At 48.3% G+C, this 25,791-nt stretch overlaps 1 protein-coding gene across 1 annotated transcript in view; it reads left to right on the top strand.

Moving 5' to 3' along the window:
- LOC119372477 (sodium- and chloride-dependent GABA transporter 1) overlaps window positions 1-25,791 on the top strand; it is a 1,056,622-nt gene that overhangs the window by 687,504 nt on the left and 343,327 nt on the right. Inside the window, exon 4 of the mRNA XM_037642952.2 lies at window positions 19,086-19,353. Coding sequence (XP_037498880.1) covers window positions 19,086-19,353 — 268 coding nt within the window. The remainder of the gene's footprint in view (window positions 1-19,085; window positions 19,354-25,791) is intronic.

Here is a 25,791-nt window from a genome sequence, read left to right as displayed (position 1 = left end):
ACGTCTCTGGTTCCAGTGTTGGCTCAGCTTTTATAGCAGTCTAATAAACATTACAGCAAGCTAAATTCAAGTGTCGCTCGACCCCGGATGAATATGCTAACGAAAGTTCCGTATGATATTCACATCATCGCACCGTAAGGTGCACTTTGTGTCGATAATACTGACGTATGTGCTCTAACTTGATTGATGACGTTACGCCAGACTGTAAGTTACCCTTTAAACGCATGTGTTTTTGACGTGTCTGGTAAGCCCGCGATGTGCACACAACTACTACAGTTACAAAAACACGTCCATCCACCTCGTAACGCTTGGCTCAAGCCAAAAATGCAGCATAGAACTACTCGCTGACTGCTTCGCATGATACCGATTCCCACAAGCCGTGGGATCTGTCGAATTTTTTTCTCTTGAGCAGTTCCAAGAAAGAGCGTAGCTGTGTGGTAGAACACGTGCTTGCCACGCAGACGGCCTGAGTACGATTCTCACTCGAGCCCGAAGATTTTTTTTTTATTTTATTTGCATCTTTGTCGATTTTTCGGTAACGGACAATATGATCATTTTTCGCCCACAACAAACGACGCCTGTCACCGACGCCGGAATTTCTGCGAAACGAGCTCCTTAACGCTACCGCGCTAAAGATATTAGTGCCGATAGTGACTGTCATCTAGCAGATTATAACACCAATTTCATCTAGTTTGACTGTTTGTTCGGGGTTTCCTTTTTGTTTTTTTTTAACACCGAAGCTGTTTAGCAAATCGTTGCTTGTGGGTCGATCGCAGAAAGCTATCGTCATCTTATCGGGCATGTGCCACTGTGCGGCTACCTGAGAACGAGTACAGCGAGAGAGAGAAAGAAAGAGAGGAACAAAGAAAAGGAAAGAAAGATATGAAGGAACAGAAAGTGAAAAATTTTTGCCGAAAAAAAAAACACTTCACGAGGCGGGATTCGAAACCGCGTATCCACGTACCGAAGGCGAGCGTCCTAAACACTCAACTACCCAAGCACGCTGTCAGAGCATAGCGTAGCCTTGTATAGTATAGTGTAGCAAGAGGGTGGGAAAGGAAGTGGGCGTGAGGAGGAGGGAAAGGAAGAGGCGAGAGAGTGAAGCGTAGCACAGAAAGAATGAGAGAAACAGAAAAAGAAATGCGGAAAGGAAAAGAAAGACATAGAAAGAACATCAACAGAAGAGAGAGTAAGAAGTGGAGAGAGAAATAAAGATGGAAAGAGAGAGGAAGCAAACATTGCGTCGTCTCGAGACCAGATACCGCACCACCTGGCCAAGCAGCGCATGAGCAGTATCTAAACCACGCCCACCAACGGAGACATCGCGCTCAACCTCCGCTCAGGGCACCGTGCATACGCTAGGAGCCGCCACAGTCGCGCGCTGCCTCCAGCGCCGAAGTGGCCACGGCAGCAGATTTGGCGGGATAACGGAGCAGACGACGCAGGCGGCGGCAAGCCACTGCGCCGTGCTTTGGTGCTTTGCTTGAGGCGTTTTCTTTCCCGTTTGCTTCCAAAAGACGTCAAATTTTTAGCAGCTGTCAGAGAAGGCAGCTTTAGCGTGTGTGCTTATTTTCGCCAGACCTCGTGTATCCTCAGGCGAACGCGGCCACATAAAATGCATGAGCTGGGGGAAGACAACGGAGGTGACAAGCCCGTTGAGCGACACTGCGCACGTGTAACGCGGGTCGCCTCGCTCACTAAACAATCGCAGCTTATCACCCCAGGGCTAACGCGGCAGGGAACTCAGTGGCAGCTTGAAAGTGGCGATACCAGCAATTGCGCTGTCACGGCCGCTGAATGAAAAACATGGATGATCCCTCTGTCATAGGAATCGGTATAACACGAAAGTGAAACGTGTTTTCACAGACGTAGTTGAGCGTTTGTTGCGCATTCTTTCGCCCCAAGGGCGAAGGAATGAATGCTACAGCAATAAATTGTAATGTCACGCGAAGAACGGCAAGCAGCTCGAAACTTGCAACGCGCTGCTCAAGCAGAAAGGACGCACGGAACGAACATACACAGGACGAGAGCGAACTGTCACATTTGTAACTTATTTCTGCGTGAGCACCGCGCTCCTTTCGCAAAAGCAGCCGATGCAGTGGGCCATGTGACCTTCGTGCTCTCAACGCGAGACGTACAAACCACCGCGATCACGAGATAAGCGCCCGCACAAGCGACCACGCCCTGCAGACGCGGTCGCTCGTCGCAGCGGCGACGACCTTTCGAGAGCGCTCTTCTACGCTCTTCGAGCCCGTCGCGCCATCTCGCCAGTGATAACGAAAACACTGTAGCACAGATCTCTGAGTACAGGCGACCACGCCCTGTAGGCGCGGGCGCTCGTCGCAACAGCGACGACATTTCAAGCGCGCTCTTCTACGCTCTTCGAGCCCGTCGCGCCAACTCGCTAGTGATAACGAAGACACTCTAACACAAATCTATGAGTACAGCCACCCGCAAATGGTGTATATAAATAGGTCGCCGTCAGCATTACGAAGAACGCGCCCTCCGTGGCCGAATCGTTTCGCGCTGCGGAACGAGCGGTCGTGAGTTCGATTCCCGGTGACGGAACTTTTTCTTCTGGTTTTTTTCTTTGCCCACTGTTAGTATTTATATTTTACAACGTCTTATCCCTGACGGAAATACATCAGCGGAGCCGTGGTGGACCCCGGCATAAAACACTTTCGTGTTAAAAACGCTTTCCATCTGTGTGAAGCTGTAGCGCTCAGGAAATGTCGATGGATTGTAATGCTAGCTGCCCCTTTTCGTTTGACTTGGTATTTCCTACAAAGTGCCTGCTGCATATTCTGCAGTGCGGCCCGGGTGTCCAATTAGCCCCATCTTTGCTGTAGTGCAACGTAGCATCGATAAATTCTCACTCGCAATGAAAAAAATACGCCATCTATTCACAAACTCACTTTTGTCGTCGAACGGGTGCGATCCACCGTTCACGCCAATTCCGTTCATATCTTTAAATGGAAACCGGTAAAAACGCGCGCCCGGAGAATTCCTGTTGGTGTTATTGCACCCAACAACGCAGCAATAATTCATGGAGTTTGGCATTCCTACGAACAGCGCAACCGACACAAAACGAACTGCCCGCGACAATAGGGAACCCAAGCTCAAGTTTGCGGTGCGACGACAGCGCTGCGCCAGCCGCGCTGCGGCTCGGTCGGAAAGCTCTGAATCTCATACGTGGCCGACTCAGCCCCTTTCTCGGTAGCGGTAGAGCACGTGCGCACGCGTTCTCTGTCGGTGCGGGTAACTGGGGGCAGTCAGCTGGGTACGTTGAACCGAGAGGCTTGCTGTGCGAAACTGCGCATTACCGCGATGGCAGAAGCGACCCCGCGGAAGCGCAAGCGTGGTCCGAAGTATTGCGGTTTAGTGGCCAGCCACAACAGTGCAGACAACACCAAGGCACACGATTCACGTGTTAAACTGTATCGGTTCCCGGGCGTGTCGTACGAGAAATAAAGGCGGCAAGCGTGGATAGCGGACAGTGCTGTCTCGCCTACTATATTGGCTGTCTGAGTTCATCGCTTTCGTTCGTTCCGACTACCTGAATCGGTAAGTAACGCGGCGCATGCACGCAGCGACTACAGTAATGATTACTCGCTGTCTTCTCGTATTGTTAAAGTCCAGTTACGGTTGTAGGTGAAACAACTTTGTGTTTTGATTCCCCGTGTTCGTGAGACCTACCCGTCGTTGTTGAACGTTCACACTCGCGCTATACCGTTAGCGTTGCGCGGTTGGTTGAATTCAACTGAACTCGGCACATCGTCAGAAGCTCGGCGCCTGCATTTCACGCGTCGGGAAGGCTGCTTTATCAAGCCGGAACGGACGTCCGTGCATTTTCAGCATGCTTTGACATCATTCTGCAGGCTTGCTTTGTTCTTGTCACTTTATTAGTGTGATACATATTTAAGCCGCTAAATATAACTGGCACTTAATACATGCTTTGCAATTTCAACCTTGAAGTAACCACCTTCTGACTTTGTGCGACTTTCTAGCCGCGTTCGCGCGGCAGGTTTTATACGCCTGTCAAGTCGATATCGTAAAAAGAGACTGCAAGCATGACGCGAGAGCCGAAAAAACGAGGCGAGCAGTTCATCTTGCTTCACAGTGGTTAAAGCTCCCTCCCGTCTTAATCGGCGGGTGATTCTCCAGCGGCACGGAGGACTTGACTCTAACCTTCTCAGGAAACAGGGCCATGGCCGTGAAATTTCTTTTTTTCGCACGCTGCAAACGTTTGTTCACGAAAGTATACATGGCTGCTACTGTTAAGCATGCCATATCAAAACAACAATCATATGATTCGTAGTCCGCACCGCAGAACATCCATAGCGTGTCCGGCTCCATTTCGGAGTCCATGTGGACCATAATTCATCTAAAACATGACAGAATGAGTCTTACCTCGATAAGTCCTACACGGTGTAATCGCGACTTGGGAAATGCATTTCACTTTGAGTCCGGCGTCGTTGTCGTCAATCGTCTGCTCTTCACCGTTAATGTGATTGACGAGCCTTTCTCCTTTTATCAAGTTCGCTTTTCCGAAGTGCCTATCCAGCTGTGAGATTTTTTGAATCCGCACTGCAGGCGGTACATTGCGAGGCGACGCGGGAGCTCTGCACTTGCACAGAAGCGAGCGGCAACGCGGTGGAGAGAAGGGAAAACGCTCGCTGCTTACACCCCAGTTTCACTTTTTCTGCCAGAGATGGCGCTGCCTGTCAAGAGCAGGTGCAGATAGTGGTATGTACAATACCGGAAGCAGATAGTGGTGCAATACAGGTGCAGATAGTGGTATGCACAATACCGGAACTACCAGTGAGAGATAACTTGCAAAGAGCGGTTGTCGACGCAAACAAAGAGTGATGGCGAATTAGTCGAGAGAAGGGCTTCGAGGTAGTGGGTATAAACAGGGAGGTGCACAGGTGGGGCGGTTTCCAAAGAGACAGAATTCACTTCGATAAGAGGCTTGGTCATGAGGTGGGCTGGCGACTGGCAGGACGCGCAGTAGCTTTTTTGGGGGGCACGCGAACCCTGCGGTGCCCAGGGTAGCTTGTAATGAGGAAAACAACCAGGAGGACTCTGACAGGCAGTATAGCGAAAAACCAGAGAAAAGGTAAAAGAAGGGAGAAGGCGCGTGTTGCAATTACTTACATAAACATTCAGGGGGGGGCAGAAAAAAGGCAATATGGTTGGAGATCGAGGAGCAGTTAAACAAGGAACAGATAGGTGTTTATGCGGTTACAGAAACACACCTTAGAGACCAGGAAGAGCCACCACATATTGCCAATTATATTTGGGAAGGATGTAACAGGATCACATCAGAAAGGAGAGGTGGGGGTGTTGGAATGCTAATTCATAGCAGAACAAAATTGGATAGAGTGAAACAAACGTGTTCAGAGCACATGTGGGTTTCGGGCACAATAGGTGGAAAGAAAACGTGGCTAGGTGTAGCTTACTTGTAGACGGGGAATAACTGCAGAGAAAAGAATCTGGAGATAGTGAAATGCATAAGCACCGATATTAAAGAATTTGGTCATGATGCCGAAATAATCCTTCTAGGGGACATGAACGCTCACATTCATGACCTTGACGGATATTCAGACACCAGTGGCAAGTTATAGATCTCTGCGAGCAACATAGTCTTGAGATAGTTAACGTGGGGCCTAAGTGTGAGCGGCAGATCACGTGGGAAGTCGGAAACAGGCAATCGAGCATTGATTATTGTCTCATGACAGAAGGAATGTATGACCAGCTTAGAGAGATGAGAATACACGAGGAAGGCATTAACAGCTTGGGTAGTGACCATAAACGCATAATATTACAAATGGGATATAAAACTGAAAGTAAGAACATAGAATCAAAGTTTGGCAGCTTGTATCTAAATGACAAACAAATAACAAATATAGCCGCAAGAGTCGAGGAAAAAGTAGACGAACTACCAGGCAAAGACTGGAAGTATAGTGAGCTGCTACATGTAATCACGAAAGAAATGGAAAGAGAAGAAAACTATTTGTTGGAAAGGAAAGAGAAAGCCAAAAAGTTGGTGGAACAAAGAAATCCGGGAGCCGATCGAGAAGCGACGTGAGGCATCACGGGAGCACAGACAAGCAAAAAAGGAGAAGCGGCCGCAGGACGAAGTCAACCAAATATGGGAAATATATTTAGAGCAAAAATCCATTGTGGAGAAATTAGTCGAGGCAAACATTAAAGGTGAAAGTGAACGCTGGATGACAGAGATTCGCGAAAAGAAGAAGGCCGCGCCTAGGATATCTTAAAGCCACCTAAAAGCGCTGGGTAGGAAGTCTGTCACAATGCAACAACATATGGTAGATGAAGGAGGTAATCAATTGGAAGGCTATGAAGCGCTAGGTTAAATCCGAAAGATAACAGCCGATTCGTTTAAAAAGGTCGTCCAGGGGATTTCCCCGGTGAGTAAAAGTACGCACAGGAGTGCAACCGACAAAGATGTAGTACTAGAGAATTTCAATTGGAAGAAAGCCGAATGAAAAATTCCTAAGCGCACTACTCCGGGCTTTGATGGGGTTCCCGTCAGCCTCATTAATGAACTCGGAGATAAAACTAAAGAAGCACTGCTGAAAGCCGTAGAAAAGTGCTTACAGGAGAGGGAAATACCAGACAGTTGGCGAAAAAGTAGAATGAACTTGATCTATAAAGGCAGGGGAGAAAAGGATAACATTCGCTCGTATAGACCGCTAACCATTACATCGGTGCTATATAGGTTGGCGATGCAGGCAGTAAAATTAAAAATAGAAGCGTGGGTAGAACAAAATGATATTCTTGGAGAACTTCAGAATAGATTTCGAATCGTCAGGCGCTTAGACGATAATCTGTTTGTTCTTACCCAGCGTATAAAAATATCGAAAATAGAAAACAGGCCCTTATACGTAGCTTACCTAGATATCACCGGGGCGTATGACAACGTTAATGAGGAAATTTAATGGGATATATTGAAAGAAGTGGGCCTAGGGGACGACTGTATACAGCATTTCAGGGTAATATACCGAGAAAATACAGTTTGTATAGAATGGGAATTAATAAGTTGCAAGGAGAGCGTTGAAATTAGCAAGGGGCTGAGACAGGGATGTCCTTTGTCCCCGCTGTTATTCATGCTGTACATGGTGAGGATGAAAAAAAACGCTAGAAGGTAGCAACATTGGATTTAATTTGTCACACAAACAGGTCGGCACGATGGTTGAGCAGAAGCTTCCAGGTCTATTTTATGGTGATGATATTGTCTTATTTGCGGACAGTCAAGATGATATACAGCGACTGGCAGATATATGCGGAAGGGAATGTGAGGCTCTAGGAATAGGATTTAGTGCAACAAAAGGCGGATTGATGGCATTCAATGGTCACGAAGACCATGCGGTCATAATACAGGGCCAAAAAATATCGAGGGTAATTATGAAACCGTTAAGCGCACAAAGACGGGAACAAGAAGACGACACACAGAGCGCTACTTCCAACTGATGTTTATTGCTCTTTCTGTACCGCCCAGTTACCATGCACGCGCTAACAAAGCCTGTTATCGTTAGCGGAAAAAAAGAAAAAAAGGGAGAGAGGAGAGTGTAGGAATAGGAGAGAAGCTGATAGCTCAGCTCTCAAACATGCCCAGTAGCCATTTCTGAGTGAAGAGACTACATATATGGCGTTTTTGTGTTGCAATAAACATCAGTTGGAAGTAGCGCTCTGTGTGTCGTCTTCTTGTTCCCGTCTTTGTGCGCTTAACGGTTTCATAATGTCAGTGTACCAACTAGCTCGGACCCAGCCTCTTATACCGAGGGTAAGCGAGTACATGTACCTCGGAGTATGGGTAAATGAGGGGGATAGATATATGGCGGTACAAGAGAAAGCATCGGTTGCAAAGGGAAAGAGGAATGCTGCAATTATGAAGCACAGATCTTTATGGGGATACAATAGGTACGAGGTGCTTCGAGGGCTGTGGAAGGGTGTGATGGTCCCGGGGCTTACATTTGGGAACTCAGTGGTGTGCATGAAGTCAGCGGTACAATCAGGAATGGATGTAAATCAAAGGACGGTGGGCCGCCTCGCGTTGGGCGCTCACGGGAAGACGACAAGTGAGGCTGTAAAGGGTGATATGGGATGGACAGGCTTTTAAGTGAGGGAAGCTCAGAGCAAAATGAAATTCGAAGAGAGGCTGAGGAAAATGAAGAAGAGTAGATGGGCAGAGAAGGTTTTCAGGTATTTGTATAGAAAAAGCGTTGACACGCAGTGGAGAAAAAGAACTAGGAGGCTCACCAGTAAATATACGGCTAGCAGTGCGGGCGATATGGCAACAAGGAGCATTAAGCGGAAGGTCAGAGAGGCGGAGGGGACTTATTGGATGACAGCGATGGAAAAGAAGCCGGCTCTGAGTAACTACCGAAAGGGAAAAACGAAATAAGGAGGGCAAGGTTTTATGATAATTCAAGGGAAAGCGCTTTACTGTTTGAAGCAAGGTCGGGCTGCCTTAGAACGCGTAATTTTAAAGCGAGATTCAGTAACGAAGAAGAACAATGTACATGCTGCGGGGGAACTAAGGAAACGATGGAACATATACTGATTGAATGTGGCGATATTCAACCAGGTATACGTGTGGGCACGAGTCTACAGGAAGCCTTGGGTTTTAGGGACAACAATGGAAAGCTGAACACGTCCGCGATAGAAAAAGTAAGAGACGGTTAGAGTATTGGTGGCAGAAAAGTAGAGATGAAGAACAAAAATAAATAATGGGGGAAAAATAAGGTCATTCTGCCTTAAGAGGTTGAGAGATGGACCGTGAATTTATATTTTGTTTGTATAATAACATAGATTTAATCAATGTAGATAAAGTATTAAGCCAACATGAAACAAGGAAGTTTTTTTCTTCCTTTTTTTTCTTCGAGCCTGGTGGCAGACATTTCCCCGCCCCGCTTTAAAGGGGACGCTCATAGCATCCATCCATCCATCCCAGCAGCGCCGCTAAGCGTTGCTTGGGAAGCGCCGTCACAGCGCGCCGTCACAGCACGAGCGTGGAGCGAGCAGGGGTGCAATCGCGGAGCGATGTTTTATGCTATATTATTCTTATCGTCCACTACCTGCGGCTGACTGATCGCGTTGATAATGCGGACGGACCGTCGCTCTGGTCACTGGCCAAGTGCGAAAAGCACGAAAAGTATTGTCATCGCAAACGGCGTCGTTCCTGGATTTCACCCCATTGCAAGTGCGTGAGAGCATCCCGCCAAATCTGCGCTTCTTGCCGCTAGGGATGCCTTCGCTTGGGCATAGCCTGGTTACGTTCCCCGAGGAGGGAGCCGCGCATTTGGAAGCTAGATGTGTCGGTCGACGGGGAGCACGAGCGGCTATGGGTCCGTGCTTCTCTGTGCCGTGGTTTGCGCGACTTAGCGCGAACTGCCCGCAATGTTATTTATTATTATTATTATTATTATTATTATTATTATTATTATTATTATTATTATTATTATTATTATTTTTTAGGCGAGTCTTTTTCCGCCAGCGAGAAAGCACGCGGGGCCGCGTCATCTCGTACATTAGAAAGGAGCGGCTTTCCTGCCTAACGTGTGCTCAGCAGCGCACAAGATGGCGGGCCTACGCGCAACTGTGCTGCCGCAGGAAGCATATACAGTAACTATACTCCGCCAAGATGGAACCGCGAAATGTAGGTGTCGTTGCCGGGTAGATGCGGCTGCTGTGGTGGCTTGGATATCGGTCGATATGCCGGCAATATCTCTAAGGAGCTCCTGGGGAGGCGTCTCTAAGTAGGCCGGTGTGAGGCAGTCCAATGAGACGACCTCTTCACGGCCATTAAATAGGTTCGTAACGTTCTTCGGCGTCTTGTGGACGACGTGGTACGGCCCGTCGTAGGATGGAGTAAAGCCTGTTTCACATGCGAGCGATTTTGCTCCAAGAGCGGAGCGGCTGCCGTCGCGGGAGCCCAAAAACAGGTTTTAAGAGCGACCAGTGGACGCTCGTAACGCCAGCGATCGAGATCGCCGGAATTGGAAAAATTCGCTCGCGGCAGAGCGTCTGCCCAAGGTCACCCAATGGGAGAGCAATGACGTAGGGAGCACGTGATTGCAAGGGCGGAGTCGAGGAGTGGGCGCGTGCTCCAAGAGGAACTCGGTTTCCTAGCAGACGACATTCGCTGTAACGAGCTGGCAGTGTAGAAACGCCGTTCTTTTCCTTTTGTTGTTCTTTACTGCGCTTCCATCAAAGCAGACAAATCGTTTACACGTGTCATTTTGTTCTTTTGTATCTTTATCGAATCGTGGCACCAACACAGGTCCGTACAGGGGGACCCTACGGTACTGCGCACTTGTTGGTCGCAGGACATGTTTCAGTTTTTTTTTTACTACTCTGGCCCAGCACGTTCGAATAGTTTATTTGTTTTCTTTTTTTTTTTTCAATGGTCACGTACCCCGAAGACTACAAATGCGAGCACCCCAGACGACGACATTGTGTGTTTGCAATGGTTGCCGGCCCAGACGGCGCACCAACGCCTTGCGGCATTCGAGAGCAAAAGCCACCGAAAGCACTGTGAAAGCTTAAAACCACAAAAACCAATTCTTTCTTTTGCTTTTCCATGGCCAAGTGTATGGGCGTGCAAGAAAACTTGCGTGGTAAAAAAAGAAAGCTGGAACAGAAATAAACGTGACTACTGAAGTTGTTTAATTGCACTCTGATACACTGCACATTTTCGTCATTGCAGGTTTAGGCGCGTGAAAATCGATCACCGAAGTAGAAGGCTGGTGAAACTGGCAACCCAAGTGCACCAAAAGAAGCGAACTCGGAGAAAGGAAACCCGCGGGTAACGGGCGCTTTCCACAACCATCACTGCGCATCGCAGAGGCGCGCGCCGCGCAAAAGCGGTGCATGTGAAACGAAGCCGCGTCCGAGCGTCCTGTCGCCGCTCATTCGCCGCGGGCCCCGCCGCTCAGTCGCTCGCATGTGAAACAGGCTTAAGAGACGCCTTTATAGCGTCTCGTCTGATAATTACGTGACGAAGATATAAGCGCCTGGTGAACAAAAAAATCACAGCATATCCACGGAGTGAATGATGATGAGTGGGCGAAGCTGCGGAGGTTCGTCGGTAAACCGTGAATCTTCCGTGAATTCTGCCCAGTACATCATCACCGACGTGAGATCGGGCGCGTTTATACTAAAGGTTCGATGAGTTATGACGACTTGCAGCTCACTTTAATTTTACATGTACGCTGTGAATTTTCATTGTTTAGAAAACCATTGCTTTAGAAAACATCTGGCGTCTTTCGTTAAGCAGCTGGCGTCTTTTCGTTTTGCTTTAGAAACATCTGGCGTTCTTTAGTTTTGCTTTTAGAAAACATCTGGCGTCTTTCGTTGGTTTATTTCATCAATCAACGGCGTTTTGAACAAAATTTTTATTGTTTAATCACGCACAGGAGAAATCTCACCAGGCACTACCTTGGAGGTAAACAATGGCTGCTAATGGGAATGAGAGACAGAAGAAGTCGGCTTTTAGCTAACACTTACACTTCTACTTCTACTAACGTTTCCTACTGGAACGTGCCAATGGCTGCTAATGGGGAATGAGAGACAGAAGAATTCGGCTTTTAGTTAACGCGCACGCTGCGAATTCTTTATTGTTCAACAACGCACAGGAAAAATCTCCCACCGGCACCACCTTGGAGGTCAAGATCTGGTACTAGCGTTACGACTGGTTACGCACTACTACGACTACGAGGGACGAACGGATGCCGCCTTAAGGAGCTTCGCCCCTAAAAAGTTGAAGGACACGTTGTAAATTCCAAAGTGTGTTCGGCGAAAGCCTGTGGCCATTCGACTGACTGTGCCATGTTATCGGTGGAAGCCGTATTCCTGGGGCTCTTCTCCGAACCGCTTGCCGAGGAATCATCACCGGGTCACTTGCGAGCCATCTGTCCAACTCGACTGCGGAACGAGACGTCTAAAAACGTTGCCGCGCGCGCCATCACGTGATTGCTGAGAGAGTGTGTAGGGATGGTCGATTAAAATTTTTAATCGATTTATCGTTAATCGTTCGTCGATTTACCGTTTCATCGATTCATTGCTTTCGATGTGATGTTTTAATCGATTAATCGATTAATCTACATTTTTGACGGGTGCTTTAGAAAGGATATCTCATTGTTTGAGAGGCATTGTTTGTGTTTGTTCTCGACCGAAGACTTTCTATCAGATGCGCTAGAGATCACATCTGCGCATGTGCGTCTTCGTGAGAATTCGCACTTTCGCCCAATGGTTACAGGGTGCCCGTCGTCTTTGGGTGATGTCACGGATTGAAAGATCTGTGGCCATCACCCATGAACGATTCGGCCGCAGGTCGTATTTCCTCGAAGCCTGCCTTCTCGAGCGCACCTGAATAGGAGGCGCTGTCGGCTACCACACTGGTGAAGAAGACGCACCGGAAACATGCAGCGGGGCGAAATCCCGCGAAAGGCAAAGCAGAGACGAGGAGGAAGAGGAAATTAATAAGACGCTCACACACGTAGGGACGCCATCTTTTGTCCGTTTGTACGTTAGATATTGTGGAAGCCATCAATAATACTATAACTGCAGACTGATGAGATCCCTTTTTTCAGGTCACCCATGCGAGATTGCACAGCAGTATACTGCCCTCAAACAGACCAATTATTATTATTATTATTATTATTATTATTATTATTATTATTATTATTATTATTATTATTATTATTATTATTATTATCATCTGATGTCTTACGTAAGAAACCACGATATGATTATGAGAGACGCCGTATTGGAGGGCACCGGAAACTTCGATCACCTGGGGTTCTAAATGTGCATTTTAATCTAAGTACATGCCCCTCAAGCATTTTCGCTTCCACCGAAAAACCGGCCGCCGCAGCCAGGATTCGCGACCTTCGGGTCAGCAGTCGAGCACCGTAAACACTAGACCACCGAGTGTGAGCGTGTCTAATGTATCAGACATTAGAACATAAAAAAAACGAGAACTTTAAGGGCTCGTTTTTCTTTGTTAAGCTCAAAGAAAAATACATATACCCCATAAAGTGGACCGGGGGATGACCGCCGCCGTAGCTCAGTTGGTAGAGCATCGTACGCGTTATTCGAAGGTTTCGGTTTCTGCCAGCGGCAAGTTACCTTTTCGTCCACTTTACTTTCTTCACATTTACATCACAATTACTACAAATAACATCCCCTGTACTGAATAAGAGGCTGGGTCCGAGCTAGTTGGTACACTGACATTATAAAACCGTTAAGCGCACAAAGACGGGAACAAGAAGACGACACACAGAGCGCTACTTCCAACTGATGCTCTGTGTGTCGTCTTCTTGTTCTCGTCTTTGTGCGCTTAACCGTTTCATAATCCCCTGTACATTCCTTGGCTTTTTTGTCTGTTAGTTCTCATTAGAACAAATTGTGTGTCGCGACCGTCCTCCTTTCGCGTAACAGCGGAAGACGGGGGCCTCTATAGGCTGGCTGAAGTGGGAATGCAAGCGTTAGTTGAAAGCTGCTTTTCTCCAGGGTCTGTTGGACTATTTTCATAATCCGCGAGCGCGCTTCCTTACGCTGCATATTCGCCGAACTAAAGGCGGCACCTGTTGTGCTGCAGGTGGAGACGAGGTCGTAATTGCACGTGCTGGGTTTTGTCTATTATGTGTGTTTATGTCAAGAGAGCTGCTGAGTCTACATTTTCCGCTTCATAGCGCTGAAAACACAGGGACCAAGGAAGAGGTCCTGCGAAGAGGACGCAGCTTTTTGAAAGAATACGAATTAAGAACAGTCCAACATTTTGAAACATAAAAATGGCTTATGTAATTGAAGAGCGACCTGATTTTCAAGAGAAGATACCGAAAGGATCTTGGCTAAGTAGCTAGATAGTGATAACTTCCCTGAAGAGGCAGATTCGAGCCTTCGGGAACGGAGTCTTCAACACTGTAATCTTAGTCATGACCATTACTCTTTGGCACATTAATAAAGTGGGAGAGAAGCAGGTGATATCCAAAGAGTTTCCGCCGCTGGCTTCGAGTAATGCTTACCACCTTTATCACACATCGCAGTCGTGGTTTTTTAAGCTTCTGTCGACAACGTCCACACCGCGTTCCTCTTGCGATTGCTCGGCATTTGACATGACAAAGGAAACAGTGTACACAACAAAATGTAATAATAACGCAATATGGCAAACAAGCATCCCGTGCACTTTGCCGACGGTTAACCAGCACACGATATAAGAAAGGGGGAGAGAGGAGGTGAATGCAGTAGGCTGTGAGCTATGAGAAGCGGTCAAGTGCATCTCTGCCTCGTCGGGGTGGGGCCGCCTCCTGCCAGGGCTTGAATCTTTGGACAGAGCTTAGAGATAGACACCGATTTGACAGGCGTCTCTTTCCTGTCATCTTCTTTCTTACCAATTCGTACGCGGCGCTACACCCAAAACCTGCAATGAAATACCAACTAGCCTGCATTGACACCCTTGTCCAGTATATAGACACCGAATACGACGGAAACCAGGGCGAGTTGATTTCTGCCTCTATGGGATAGGGCCGCCGCCGGCTTTGGGCTCGTTGTACTAGCGTACAAATATGCGCTGTAGTGAAAAAAATGTCGCCCGCATGTTCCCACGGAGGGAACTCGAGTAAATGCGTCGCAGAGTGGTGGGGGTATCGCGTGAATGTTGCGTAATTGAGGGGTTTCGCAGAAGCGTCGCGCTGCCCGAGTGATGGATCCGCTGCTCGACGTTCACGAACGGTTGCTGCTTCTCGACCCCGACGTTCAGGATCCGCAGCCCGTCGTTGCCGTTTCGCAGCTGCTTCTCGTTCCCCGAATGAAGGATCCGCAGTCCGTCGTTGCCGTCTCGCAGCAGCTTCTCGTGCACGAAGTTCCGAGTCCGCAGCTCGCTTCAAACGCTTGCGTTCAGCGTCGTATGCTCGTCTCTTCGCAGCCTTGTCTTCTGCGTTGCTTGCTGTTGTTGACGCCGACGACGGTGAGGGTGGGGTAACGTTGCCTTCAACGAGTGGTGGGACGCTGATTGAAGGTACTGTTGCTTCCATCCTAGCTACTCGAGTCAAGCAAAGTGTCAAGTCAAGCGAAAGCCAAGTAAAGGCGCCCTTGACTGAATTCCGAACGCGCGCTCCGCCGCTTATTACACACCGCCCGCGTTCGATCGAGAGGAGGGAGGGAGGAGGGAGGGAGAGGAGAGGCCTGCTGCCGGCACGAGATGAGCCGAGCATGCGAGGGAGGGAGAGGAAAGGCTTGTTGCCGGCACGAGACGAGCCGAGCATGCGCAGTGGCGGTGTGGACGGCGGCCGACGCCGCAGGTGCGACTAAGAAATGCTCCGCATTTAAAAGAGTAGCTGCGCTCGACTTTGTTTCGGTATCGCTCGCCTCGCACTCATGCGCACTGGCCAAGGGGCGGTATTGGGGGTGGGGGGGTTGCCGTAATCGATTAATCGAAGAGTTTTGATCGATTAATTCGATTAACTGAGAGGCGGAAATCGATGACGATTAATCGACTAACGGTGCTCCTTTAATCGATTAATCGTTCATCGATTTTACCATCCCGTTGGGGCACAGACGGACGCCGCCGCCGCCTGGCGCAACAGTTGTGCAACACGCGTTGGAAGGAGCACCGCACAACTGTTGCGCGTTGACGGACGGACGCCGCCGCTGAACGCCGTCGCCGCGTTGCGCAACAGTTGCGCGACGTGCGTTGGAAGGAGGAACGCGCAAATGTTGGTATGCGCCACTGTGCCATCACGTGATTGAGTGTGCGGGGAAGAGGCCACAACGGGCACCGTTGCAGGGCACGGACGGACGACGGACGCCGCGAGTATGGGACATTAAAGACTTTCGCTTTAGCATGCTGTGGTCAGACGAGTGACATGGGACTGGTCGTAGTTGTTGAGTGCAGTGCTGTAGGACTGCTTTCAGAAATTTCGATAGGCAGGAATTTCGGTCGACAAAGGGGAATAACGAATTCATGGGGACAACGTGTTCGCAAGCTAGCACAGGACCGCGTTAAGTGGTGAAACACGCAAGAGGTCTTTGCCTTGCAGCGAGCGGTGTCAGGCGATGATGATGATACCGATTGATAAGGTTTCGGTATGCGCAATACTTCCGAGTCGCCATGCTTACTTTTTTCGGCAGCCTCGTATGGAGAGGAACAAATTATGCTGTGCGCATGTATTAGGAGAGGTATCATGTAGAGAAACAACGAACCTGTTTAGATTGTGACTAGTATTGTGACTCTTTATAAATTTATTTATTTAAAATACCCTACGGGTACAAATGTAGAGTGAAGAGGGGAGGGGCAAAAAGTTAACACATAATAAGTACTTGGTTATAGTTACAAAACACAAATAAAAATATTGCGAAGTCACCTTTAACAAATTTCGGTTGCAGTAACAAAGGCAAAAGTACGCCAATTGAATAACACGGCAATCAAAAACACTTAGCACGAGAGTGTTAGAAGATGAGGTCGTTGAATACACTGCTAAGAAAGATATAATGGAAAACATAATGCGCAAAAAGTAGCCATTCGTAAAACGAAATATCGAGCAGCAAAGCAAGGAAAATGCAGAACAATCAAAGATGTAAAACAAGCACTGACCTATGCTAACCTGAAAAGAAACTCTGAAGTTCGATTTTGACGTTATTGGTATTAGTTATGCTTGCGAGTGATGCAGGAAGATTGTCCCAATCTCTGGTCGTTGTGGGGAGAAATGAATGCGCAAAACCGACGGTGTTGCTCCATGGAATGTTTACTCTATGGCGGTGGTCGATGCGCGATGAAATGTACGGCGGCGGCTGCATGATTATAGAATGTAACTATGAGTTGTGGTAATAGATTTTATGGAAAAGACAGAGTCGAGATAGTTTCCTGCGGTGTGATATTGCTGGAAGGTGTGGGATGTCTTTCATGTTAGTAACACTCGCAGTTCTTTGATAGTTGTGTAGAATGAAACGGACTGAGCGATTTTTATTTTTTCTGGTGATTTTATGTGGTTATCATATCCGATGTCCCATACTGACGATGCATACTCAAGCTTCGGAGGAATGAAAGTTGTGTACAGAAGTAGTTTTAGCGATGATGGTGCTCGCGAAAACTTCCGGCGAAAGTGTCCTAATGTGCCAGTGGCCTTGGTGGTTGTGTAATCAATATGAATGTTCCACGATAGGTTACTGCTAATATGAACACCCAAGTATTGTATGATGTTACGCATTCTAGTGGAATGTTATTATGTGTGTAAGTAGGGGAGGTCACTTCAGAACGGGAAATTTTCATACTTTTACATTTTTTAACGTTTAATTCCATCCGCCATAATCGACACCACTTAGTTATGTTATTAAGACCTTCCTGAATTAGTGAAATGTCTGCGGCATCAGTCACTTTTCGATACAAGACGCAATCGTCTGCAAACAGGCATATTTTCGAGGAGACATTAGTGGGCAAGTCATTAATGTAGATTAAAAATAGCAGTGGGCCAAGCACAGACCCTTACGGGACCCCAGAATCAACAGGAACCAATGACAAGTCAGCGACGTTAGCGGTTACAAATTGAACACGTGATGTCAGAAAGGCGCGGATCCAATTAATTACAGCTGAGTCGATGTTTATAACGCTTAGTTTATGAAGTAGCAGTGCATGGTTCACTTTGTGAAATGCTTTAGAAAAGTAAAGAAATATACAATCTGTTAAAAAACCGCGATCTGGATTAGTATGCAGTAAATTACTGAAGGCGATGAGTTGGGTGTCACAGGAAACATTTTTGCGGAACCATGCTGCATAGCTGTGAAGAAGTTGGTATTTTTAAGAATATTAACCAGATGTGTGTAAACTATATGTTCTATAACTTCGCAAGGAACTGATGTACGAGAAATCGGTCTATAATTCTGTGGTTCATGGGATGGTCCTGATTGGTCAATAGGGATTACTCTACCGGTTATTCAGTCGTACGGTTAAGTGCTAGTATTGTACGATTGTGAGTAAATGCTTTCTAGTATGATAGAACAGTATTCAGCAGTGCTTTTTAAGAATATAGCATTGATTTCGTCCACGCCACATGATGCTTTAGATTTTAGCTTGTGAATGATGGCTTTGATGCCGGTGGAGTTGAAAACAATGGGATCCATTAAGTGGTAGTCAGTAGGACTTATCTCAGGCATCGGACCAAGAAGGCTAGGTGATGAGAATGACAAGGCGAAAGTTTCGTTGAGCAGAGTAGAACACAAATGCTCTGCTGCAGGGTCCCCAGAACATGTCAGGAATGATATCCCACTTTTATGAGTATTTCCCCGGATAGTCTCCCAAAAGCGTTTCGGGTTAGCCTTTAGTAATTCAAGTAATTTCTGTGTAGCGTTAGCTTACTGTTTTTCATTGTCCATATGAACAAGAGGTGTCAATTAGGAGTAATGACAACGGGAATTTGTCAGCGCATTTCAGGCTTACATCTGCAAGCCATATTTATTAATAATAATAATATCTGGGGTTTAACGTCCCAAAACCACGATATGATTATGAGTGACGCCGTAGTGGAAGGCTCAAACCATATTTCGGAGCGGTCAAAATTTTGGGCGAAAAATTCAACTGTCTCTGAACTGATGGAAGCTTTATATATATATATGCTTAAGGGGAAGCGCTTGCGGAAATGACACTTGCATTTCATTATTTGACAATCAGATTGTTTTTTCTGCGTGGTTTGCTGTAATCCAGGAATGTTGACAAGGTGATTACATCTGCTTGAGCATGAGTCATTATGCGCGTGTTTTAAAAAGTGAACAGGAATGGTGTTAGGGTGATTACCTCTGCTTGCGCATGATTGATTATGCGCATGTTATAAAGAACGACTAGGAGTGTTCGCAAGATGATTAACTCTGCTTGCGCATGAGTGATTATGCGCATGTTATAAAGAGCGACGACAAAAGGAACAGTTCAATGTTCGCAGTTGTCTGCGTTTTCTTACTGCGTCATTGTGTAGAATTTGCCCATATCAACTTCCCTTGCAAGTAGAAAGGAATCCGGCCAGGAACGAGTTTTATTCAATGACTGAAATGTCCTAATCACTGCGCAGGGGCAATGTGCTGCAGATCACGGGAGGCCTGCACGAACCGGGCGACCTGCGCTTGCCGCTGGCAATCACTCTGCTCATAGCCTGGGTGCTCTGCTACTTCTGCATCTGGAAAGGCGTCAAGTGGACCGGCAAAGTGGTCTACTTCACTGCCTTGTTCCCCTACCTGCTCCTCTTCATCTTGTTGGTGCGCGGCCTTACATTACCCGGCGCCTTCGAAGGCATCAAGTTCTACGTCCTCCCCGACATGAACAGGCTGTCCGATTCGATGGTGCGTCTTTTTCCGTATTCCTTGCACCACGCCCACCGAGCGACGCGCTTGTTTCTTGCGCAGTTCCTTCCGGTGACCTACTTCCGGTGTGTCTCAGTAAAACCCTGAACAAAAAATTATATATATATATATATATATATATATATATATATATATAGAGAGAGAGAGAGAGAGAGAGAGAGAGAATGAAGGCAGCCTACCGCTAATGGTGCCAAGCCTGAAGGAGAAGTGCGGAGCTGGGCGGTCTGTCTTGTTTTCTTTTGCTTTCTTCCTCTCTTTCTTTCTGTTTTTTGCTGTCTATTTTTCTCCGTGTGTATTCCTATTTCTGTATTTCTCTCTCTATCTATTTCTTTCTTTTCTCGCTCTTTCTATAGACGAGAACACAGCAAATTCCATGCATAGCGCCATATTTGCATCGCGCGTCGCGCCATCTATCGCCCACGCGACAAAACATGCCCGGACTGCCATGCCAGCAGACGCTACGCAGAGAAAGACGAAACTCTAGAAACTCAGCCCGTCGGAGAGCGTGTTTCGCGTTTTTTCTAGCCAGGTCATTTTCGCTGTTTTTATTGGAACATCAAGAACACCTTGCTCATGCAAGTCTACAATGTATACAGTACGTGCTGTGCAGGCTGCAGAAGTAACCTTGTCAGGTACGTACGCTGTTACATGTGTTAAAAAACGTCCGTGCTGTGGTACGCGTGAGTCGTAATTGCAGTGCAGCTCGCGAAATAGTTAAACGATGCTTTGTTTCCACATATTACATATTGCGCACAAAGTTTTGCGAAAAGGCATCATCGCAACATGCATCGCGTAATAATTAGAGTACGCTTTGCGGGTAATTTAGCGGAACGTAATTTTTGTTTCGCGAGCACTCTTACAATAATGCGTCTTGCTCACAAAATCGTGCTATCAGGGAGTGTCACGTGCAGTATCGTTCATCGATCCCTTTTGGAAGCTATCTGTGCTATTTTAATCCTGTAACGATTATGCTTTACAAGCGAAAGTGTGCCACTCTTAGTTAAGCCAATATTGAAATGGGCGGAATCCAGATGTCTTTTACTAAATGTGTGCTGTGTAAGTATGCTAAAAATTTAGCTGCTTGAGCTAGTGCTATGCCTGCGACGTAAAGGACACTGGCGCGAGTGCTCTTTACTCACGTGCCAATATATGTGTTATGTGCAGCTCGATGTCTCGTGTGCAAATAAATTTGTGGACATCAAACACTGAAATGAAAGCACGGAATTCCGGCCAGCTGTTCAGGAACACCGTACCATTTACTACCGTTTGAAGACGAAAGCTTGTAATCTTGAAGGCGTGGATGCCATCAAATGCACTAAAGCTTGATACTACGTTGAAATGGGCAAAGAATGCTGATTGCTTGTGCTTGAAAGCACTACCTCACACTACATTTTCGACAATGGAAACGCACAAAGTTATAAGCGCACCCCCACAAAAAGCTTGCGGTGCCTTCAAGCCAGCAGCGTGTCACGCAAATTTGGTTCGTAAAATGGAATAGGTTGGTATCACGCTATAGAATACATGCATTTAGTGTACTTACTCGTGCATTTTCACTCGACTCCTAGTTTTTCTGCTTGAATTGCGATTATCCACTCGCGGCGAAGGTGAAAATACCACACCGGCACTATTCCCATGGAGGGTCGTGATCGCCGCAGACAGTGCTAAGTAATATCCTCCTGTTGAGCTACTTGCTTTGGCATCCAAAGACGACTCAGTAGTGCCCAGACGAGCTGTTATACGCGGAAGCGGCGTGAACGGGTACTTTTTCGCACTTTAAAGCCCCAGAACTGCAGCTTGCCCTGTTTACATAGCGCAACCAACACTGGACTTGGCAGTCCGGCCAGCCCGGCGTCTGCGTGGAAGAGTATCCGCTCGGCTCGCCGGCAGCCTGGGTGCGAGACAGGCGTGCTCTGGTGGATCTTTCTTTCCCAGTCTTTCATCGTCAAGGGCGTTTTGCGCCAACAACCAGGGCAAAAAACCAGGAACAACCAACGATTCGTGTTTTTTAACACGAAAGTGTTTTATGCCGGGGTCTACCAAGACTTCAGTGACGTATTTCCGTCACGGAAATGACGTCGAAAAAATTTACATGACAGATGGCAAAGAAAGAAAGTTCCGTCAACGGGCATCGAACCCACGACCGCTCGGTCCGGAACAACAGATGCCGGGCACGCTAACCACTGCGCCACGATCACAGACCCCAGAAGCTTTACAAACGCGCCTTTTATATCTACCACTCTCGCGGTCGGCGGGGTGGTGTTACCCTTTGGGAGCGGTAAAGTAATTCGTCATTACTATGGCCTCCGCGATTAGCACCTGCAACGTGTTACACGTCCGTCCCATATGGCGCGTTTTGAATAGCAGTTCAATTTTGTCAATGCCTTAACACACCACGAGGCGGCGACCTTAACCCAAGCGTTGTAAAAGCGTCGGCCTCGCTCGTAGCATCACGCTAATCGAAACCAAATACTTGCAGTGGCTTAGCTCGGCTATGCCAGGATATACGTAGCGTTATCACAGGTTCAGCTGATTATTCTTAGCTTTCCAGATTGTCTAGGATTAGCTTGATTGTCATGCTTACTGCTGCTCCAATGACACACACACGGTATACGTATTATGTGGCACATGCATATTTATTTTTGTGGTCAGTGAAGTAACACGCTGCCGTCTCTATGGCCCCAACACAGTAACCGCTAATTGCCAGGCAACTACTTCGGGATCCGATGACATAAGCTTCTCGGCTCTTCTGCGCCGTCGAGCAGCATTTGCGCTCTCCTTCTCCATGGCGTTACCCACCTGCAAACGCCAGTCAGAGGCGCTATCAAGCGGCCCCGGTGCAGCGTCAGACGGCGACTGCACAGCGAAGGCGAATAGCTGCGCCCGTGCTGGCGCCACTGTGTCTGCGACGTCACTCCTCTCGAATGCGGCGCAGAAAAATCGCGGCCGGGCTGCCGGGGCGGCACGATGCGCTCTGCGTTTCCTTCTAGTAAGGCCGTGGCGTTCAATCACATTTTAACATGAGTAAGGTGACTTGTTGGGCGAGTTGGTTCATTCTTACGGTAGAATAGCGCAAATGCGAAGACGAGAGAGGATGGGAGACGAACAAGCGCAACGCTTTTTCGTCTCCCATCCTCTCTCGTCTTCGTATTTGCGCTATTCTACCGTAAGAACATTTTAACATGACGCGGGATGGGGACCAAGTTCTGCGTGCAATATGCAACGCTCTTCCGGCTATCACATCTCGTTCTCTGATTACGCTTTCGCCGTTAACTGCTATAGCTACCACAAGAGTTTGTTTAATCATTTAACATGAACGTTAGTCGTCGGGATGGAGATTTACCGCCAATCAGCAAAGTGGGTGCATCCACGTTAAACGGTGCTATAGCTACCAGACATCAATATACATTGTGCAAACTCTCTTATATCAATGTACAGTAAACATTCAGCTACTTCTCTAATGGCAAGCTTTCCTTTCGTGTTATTCCGATTCTTATGACGGAGACATCAACCATCTTTTTTTTGTTTCTTGTTCCTGTTTTTTTTTTGCGCAATATGCCGTTTGCAAAAGATTACCAACTCGCCTAACACTTTGCAATTCTATCTATTTCTTCTGTTTCTTTGTCTCTCTATTTCTTTCCGTGTTTTTTTGTTCCCTCTCTTTCTGCCTTGCTCTCTTTCTTTGTGTCTCTCTCTTTACATATCTTTATATCCGTGTCTATTTTTTTCTCTGTCGTTCTCTCTCTCTCTCTCTCTCTCTCTGCTCGTTCTCGCGCCCAAAAGAGTTATTGCATCCCACGGGGGACAAATCGGCGCATGTGTTTTGGGAGCAAAACAGAAGATGAAGGAGAGAGCGCGTGCCCATTCAAGAATATGATAGTCTTCTGCTCGCTCTGCACGGTTGACCTAAAGAGCTCCGCTGTTAAAATGGTTGTAGTTATGGCTAAAGATGGATATGATATTGCCACGTGCGTTTCTTATTATCACTTTGGCTGTATTCGGTTTTCGCCCACAAAGACTGTCAGCAACGCTCAGCACGAACCGCGCCTCATTGTTGGTGGAGCTTCGCAATCATTGTAGATCATTTTGGTAAGATTGCGCGAAAGACGCGCACACTCGAGCTTATTCTAGAATTTGAGCGACAGCCAGCGATAACGCTGGAATATTCGACGGCACATGCTTAAATGCCGACGCGCTTCACCGCTTGTCAGTTGATCGACGGTCGACGCTCAGTTGGCCGCTATCAGTGTATTGCTGTCGTTTGACTTTCAATTTCTCGGCCACAAGTTCGGCCCAATAAAGAGTTTCATCTCGGACGTGCTGACTGCTGCCTTCGTCGACGTCACGACCACGTGACATCTGGTGGAGGTGCTGTTCGTCCATGTTCCGGACGCCCCCGTCAAGCCGTGAACCAAGCCCGAGTCGCAAAGAAGACGTCGAGGCCAAGGCCGAGCAGCGAGGAAGCCGCAGACAACAAGGTCTACCGCCAGAGTACGGGCCTCTACCTGAAAACACCCGGCAAACAAAGACCCTGACCTCGACCACAGCGACGATGACAGACGCTGTGCCGCCCGCACCGATCTTTCTCCGGACGCCCAAGGAGCCGCCAACCTTCCGCGGATCGTCATTCGAAGACCCGGAAAGCTGGCTCTAAGCCTACGACCGAGTCGCTGTTTCCGATGCCTGGAACAGCGAAGACAAGCTACGGCATGTCTACTTCGCCTTGCAAGACGCCGCTCGCACCTGCTTCGAGAACCACGAGCGCCCCGCCACGGTGGTCTAGTGGTTATGGCTCTCGACTGCTGACCCGAAGGTCGCGGGATCGAATCCCGGCCGCGGCGGCTGCATTTTCGATGGAGGCGTAAATGTTTGAGGCCCGTGTACTTAGATTTAGGTGCACGTTAAAGAACCCCAGGTGGTCGAAATTTCCGGAGCCCTCCACTACGGCGTCTCCCGTAATCATATCGTGGTTTTGGGACGTTAAACCCCAGATATTATTATTATTATTATTATTATTATTATTATTATTATTATTATTATTATTATTATTATTATTATTATTATTATTATTATGAGAACCACGAGCGAACCCTGACAACGTGGGACACATTTCGCACCAGGTTCCTCGCTACATTCACGAGCGTCATCCGCAAGGAGAGGGCCGAAGCGCTCCTTGAAACTCGTTCGCAGCTGCCAAATGAAAACGTGGTGCTCTTCACATAAGAGATGAGCAGACTCTTCCGCCACGCCGACCCGGAAATGCCGGAAGACAAGAAAGTTCGCTTCCTTCTGCGAGGAGTAAAGCAGGAGCTGTTGGCTGGTCTGATGCGGAACCCACCGAGTACTGTCCAGGAATTCATCTCCGAAGCGACGACGATTGAAAAGACGCTGGAGATGCGCAGCCGACAATTCAATCGCCGCTCGACGCCAGCTTACGCAAAAGTTCAATCAGTCTGCTCCGACGACCTGCGTGAAACGATTCGAGAGATCGTGCGGGAGGAACTGCGGAAGCTTTTACCCCCGCCGCAGCATCAAATGGATTCAATTGCCGACGTTGTCCGCGAGGAAGTCCGGCAATCGCTTGGAATTCCCGAAGTACCGCAGGCTCAGCCGGAAGCCATGAGCTATGCTGCTGCAGCCCGACGCAACGCCCCCCCCCCCCCTTCTCGCCCGCGTCAAGACGCTGCGCCGCCGCAGCAGTTCCGCCGCCACCACCACCGACACCATACCGCCCGCCGACAGGAAAATGATGAGCCCCCCGAAAGACCGACGTTTGGCATGCCTATGACAACCGCCCGCTCTGCTACCACTGCGGGGAGGCCGGCCACACGTACCGCCGCTGCCAGTACCGACAGATGGGGCTGCGCGGATTCGCCGTCAACGCGGCGCGCCCAGAGCAAGGCGAACGGCCTCGCGACATCGACGACTACCTCACCGGAACACAGTGGCAAGAACGACGACCTTCCCGCTCGCCGTCGCCCTGCCGCTACATATCATCGCACCGCCGGCAGTACTGCTGGGCCAAACCGGGGCCGGTCGCCTAGCCCGTATCCGGAAAACTAAGGGCAGCAACCGATGGAGGTACGGTTGCTGAACGACGAAATGCTGAAGATCCTCCGCCGTCGACGACGACGCCGCGACGAAGTTCTGAGGCCCCGCCGCACGCCGCACGACGTCCTGAAGACGAAACTTTGCGACCGGAAGCAGACCTGACGACGCAACGCGGAAGCAGCGATGCAAACCAACGTAGCCGTGACCCGACGCCGCGACGTAACCGCAACGCAAGACGGCGGACTAGCGACCTCGACGTTCTGATCGACGGCCACAACCTCACCGCTCTCGTCGATACTGGAGCCGACTATTCCGTCATCAGTGGGCCGTTCGTCGCAATGTTGAAGAAAGTTAAGACTGCTTCTGAAG

Source organism: Rhipicephalus sanguineus, chromosome 10 (genome assembly GCF_013339695.2).
Source record: "Rhipicephalus sanguineus isolate Rsan-2018 chromosome 10, BIME_Rsan_1.4, whole genome shotgun sequence".
NCBI lineage: Eukaryota > Metazoa > Arthropoda > Arachnida > Ixodida > Ixodidae > Rhipicephalus > Rhipicephalus sanguineus.
The sequence above is the reverse complement of the archived record's forward strand: the minus strand, read 5'-3'. Positions and strand labels throughout refer to the sequence as shown.